The sequence below is a fragment of the Austrofundulus limnaeus genome, unplaced genomic scaffold, assembly GCF_001266775.1.
Source record: "Austrofundulus limnaeus strain Quisiro unplaced genomic scaffold, Austrofundulus_limnaeus-1.0 Scaffold49, whole genome shotgun sequence".
NCBI classification, from domain to species: Eukaryota; Metazoa; Chordata; class Actinopteri; order Cyprinodontiformes; family Rivulidae; genus Austrofundulus; species Austrofundulus limnaeus.
The window spans coordinates 2434033-2437365 of NW_013952451.1; the positions used below are offsets into that span (position 1 = coordinate 2434033).

Below are 3333 nucleotides of genomic sequence, written 5' to 3' on the forward strand. Positions count from 1 at the left end.
ACACACACACACACACACACACACACACACACACACACACACACACACACACACACACACAGGAACAGAGGAGCGCTGTCACCGAGGCATGCAGCCCCGCCAGATTATAAACCTCACAGAACAGCTCGGAGAGGYAGAGTGCAGGCAGACGTCAAGATGTGAGGACGGAGACAGAAGGRGAGATCAGGCAGAGATCAGCGGAGGGAGGGATAGATGAAGGAGAAGGTGTTTTTAACTCCRCGGCTCGACTGCCTCTGAGACTGAAGGGGTTTCAGGGGCCACGGTGCTGGCTGAGGACAGCAGAGACAAAGACACATGATGGGTAAGTTCCACGCTGCTGTGTTACCGGTTCGACTGTAAAAATACGTGTGCTTTTTAAAACTAGATTATTTTCAATGGGTGACATTTAGACAAACTTTATTTATTGTGAGGAATATTTTTGTGTCACTGAAGWACAAATGTTTTGTTTTAAATCTGAAGATTCTGTATAGTTGGGGAAAATGATGCACTTTTATGTTTTTTATATGTAACTACCATGTTAGAACAAGATCATATCAGCAGTTTTATGTTATTATTTTGTTTTAACAGATTTCAAATTAAAAAAAAATTCCTAATATTTTTTGGATGTATTTTTATGCAACACAATCTGTACGCATATCACGAGTTTCTAATAAATTTTGAACACTTTGTTTTGTGTTTGACTTCTTCAAAATAAAAGCACAATATCTCCTCCAGCATTCAATAAACCCAGAAGTGTAAACTTGTTTGACAATCAGGTTTTTTGTTAGCTCATGTGTCTGGACCGCGGCTCGTCGTCAGGTGGGTTTCTCTTCCTCACACCAGCGTTCAAGAAAAAAAAAATTAAAATAAAGAGAGGCACAGCAGTTGCCATGGCAGCACGGAGGAGGAGGAGCGGAGGAGACTATTGCAACCGTCTCCTTTCTCGCAAGCCTACCACCAACCCACAGACTGAACGCCTACGTCCTCCTCAACACCAGAAGATCATTCACTTCCAACCCAGGAAGTCCTCACAAAAAGGTCTGACAAGATTCAGAAAAAAATAAAATAAAAACACTCCAAATGAGTCCAGTAAAGATATGCCAAGCACGCCCACATCCTGTTTTAAGTAGCTCACTCAGAGGCACGCTGCCTTTCACCCAGCTCACTCCTCATCTGCTCACCCACACATACCTGCCCACACCACCCTGCTGAGCCGGAGAGTGGTGCGCATCGTATGGAGACRAGCGCTCGACCAAATCAAGACACGTCACAACCAATAAGGTTTGGTTCAAAAACAAGACAGCAAATTATGGCTGTCTATATACGCCGGATTCAGTTCTCATAAAAAAGCATACACAATCAAATTACACAACAAATACTTTTATTTATTTTTTCCCCTTTTGACTGTTTTTACACTGACAATGGAACAACTGGAAAGTACAGTTTCACTGTAAAGACACAGGATTGATGGAGTTTCTGCATAAGTTGATACAGATAAAGGAAAGGAGAAATAAACTGTTACGCAGTCGTCCCTACATCTACCCTCGTCGCACATATGGCATTAAGAACAGCGAGAGTGAGGTTTTCTTGTTACACTTGCCATTGTGAATGCCGAGAGTCGACCCCATCTCCCACGCATGCAGCATTAATAGAAGCACCAGCAGGGCTGCAGCAGGAAGTGGGTGTCCTCCCTACATGTCGCTCGCTCCGCACAGATCTGTGCAGCATCGTSTAATCACTGGCATTTCAATGCAGCATCTCCCTCTAACACAACACCGCTAAATATATCAAAAAAAGTGATTTTTATACTTGATAAACAACAAAAAAAAAAAAGAAGAAGCTCTTCCACACAGATAATATGTTAGGTCATAAATTGACATCTTTAATTAAAATGAACCGTGTGGCCACAGGAAAAGAGTTACAGATTTGTACAAATCAAAAGCACCCGCGTACAGTTGACTCACTTTAACAGCTCGGACCGATTCCCTTCTCCTSGTGTGATTTACTGCAGTGAGCCCGAGCCCTGACAGAGGATGTTTAGGTATCAGTGACTCATGCACAGACTTTATACAATACACGTACCTCTATGACAGACAGACACAGTCTGTGTGTCTGTCCATGCCTCCCACTRCCCACATTCTGTTACATAAGTCTTATATAAACGCTTCATCAACACTTTTTTATTTTTTTGATGACGAACCTCTCCGCTGCACCTTTCGGAGATCCGTCAAACGCAACCAAAATGTTCACGTGGCTCCTCGACCTACACAGACGTCTGCACACGAACAATCACAGGGACATTTCAGGGGTTCAGTCTGCTAACTAAAGACACAAATACAGCAGTCATGGTACATGCACAGGTGTGACACCAAACACCTACTCAGTCAAGAGACTTTTGAATTTGCATTTGTATTATTGCATTTGCAGTTAGCATAAAAACAACAAGAAATACGGGTGAGGTTCCCCACAGAGCATGCTCAGGTTGAAGAAAATGAACGTGTCAGTCCTGAGAAACAACATCTCCTGCTGACTGTGTCACGTGACAAAATGTAAATGCCACACATAATTTCAGATAAAAATAAAAAATATATTTTGCATTTTGTCATTGCTGGAGTTACAGAGTGCATCGTGTTTTTAGTTGCTTGATAATTAAGAAGAAGAAGAAGCGCATCAACTACTGAAAAGGAGCACCCTTGCTGTTGTTGACTGGTACAGTTACTGGGCTTTTGGTTTCGGTACACACTGGACCTAAAGGGTTTCTTTTGTTTTGTTTTGTTTTGTTTAGAGCAGTCATAGTGTCGCAGTAGTCAGGACATCTTTATCAGATAGAGCAGACCCGACAAGTCTTAAGCTGATCCCTGGAGGGGAAAAACACGAGAAAGCAGCGGTGAATAGAGAGACTTCACTTTTCTACACTGACATGGATACACGGTACGCAGCACGCAGACAAAATAAAGACACGGAAGAAATGCAGTGGTCAGTACGTCTGAACTGCAAATGAACAACAGACACACACATAAAAAAATAGATGCAAAATATTCTCACTAACATCGACTAAATCTGCACTGTGCCTAAGAGTGGGACAGTGAACGCATCCCAGCGGGGGGTATACCTGTGTGCGAAGGCCAGAGCGTTCTGTGCCGGCTCCGGGCGGGGGTCTGAGTTGGGAGTGGTGTCACAGATTTCATCTGTGCCGTTGATGTTTTCCATGGGGGGAGTCACAGGGGTCAGCGGGGAGGAGAGCTCGCCTGCCGGAGACTCCTACAGACGAAAGCAAGTTTTCACAACTTTAACTGTCAAACATCAATTATAAACATGTCATATATATATATA

At 43.2% G+C, this 3333-nt stretch overlaps 1 protein-coding gene across 4 annotated transcripts in view; it reads right to left on the minus strand.

The window, feature by feature from the left end:
• Positions 1–3333, minus strand: part of homer1b (homer scaffold protein 1b) — a 25892-nt gene that overhangs the window by 5392 nt on the left and 17167 nt on the right. For 2 of the 4 annotated variants that reach the window (XM_014008425.1, XM_014008423.1), the window contains 2 exons: positions 3113–3261; positions 2201–2275 (listed from right to left, as the gene is read on the minus strand). In XM_014008425.1, coding sequence (XP_013863879.1) covers positions 2201–2275; positions 3113–3261 — 224 coding nt within the window. Of the gene's footprint in view, positions 1–2200; positions 2276–2756; positions 2859–3112; positions 3262–3333 lie in introns of those variants that run through there. The other 2 variants (XM_014008426.1, XM_014008424.1) reach the window with 2 other exon arrangements.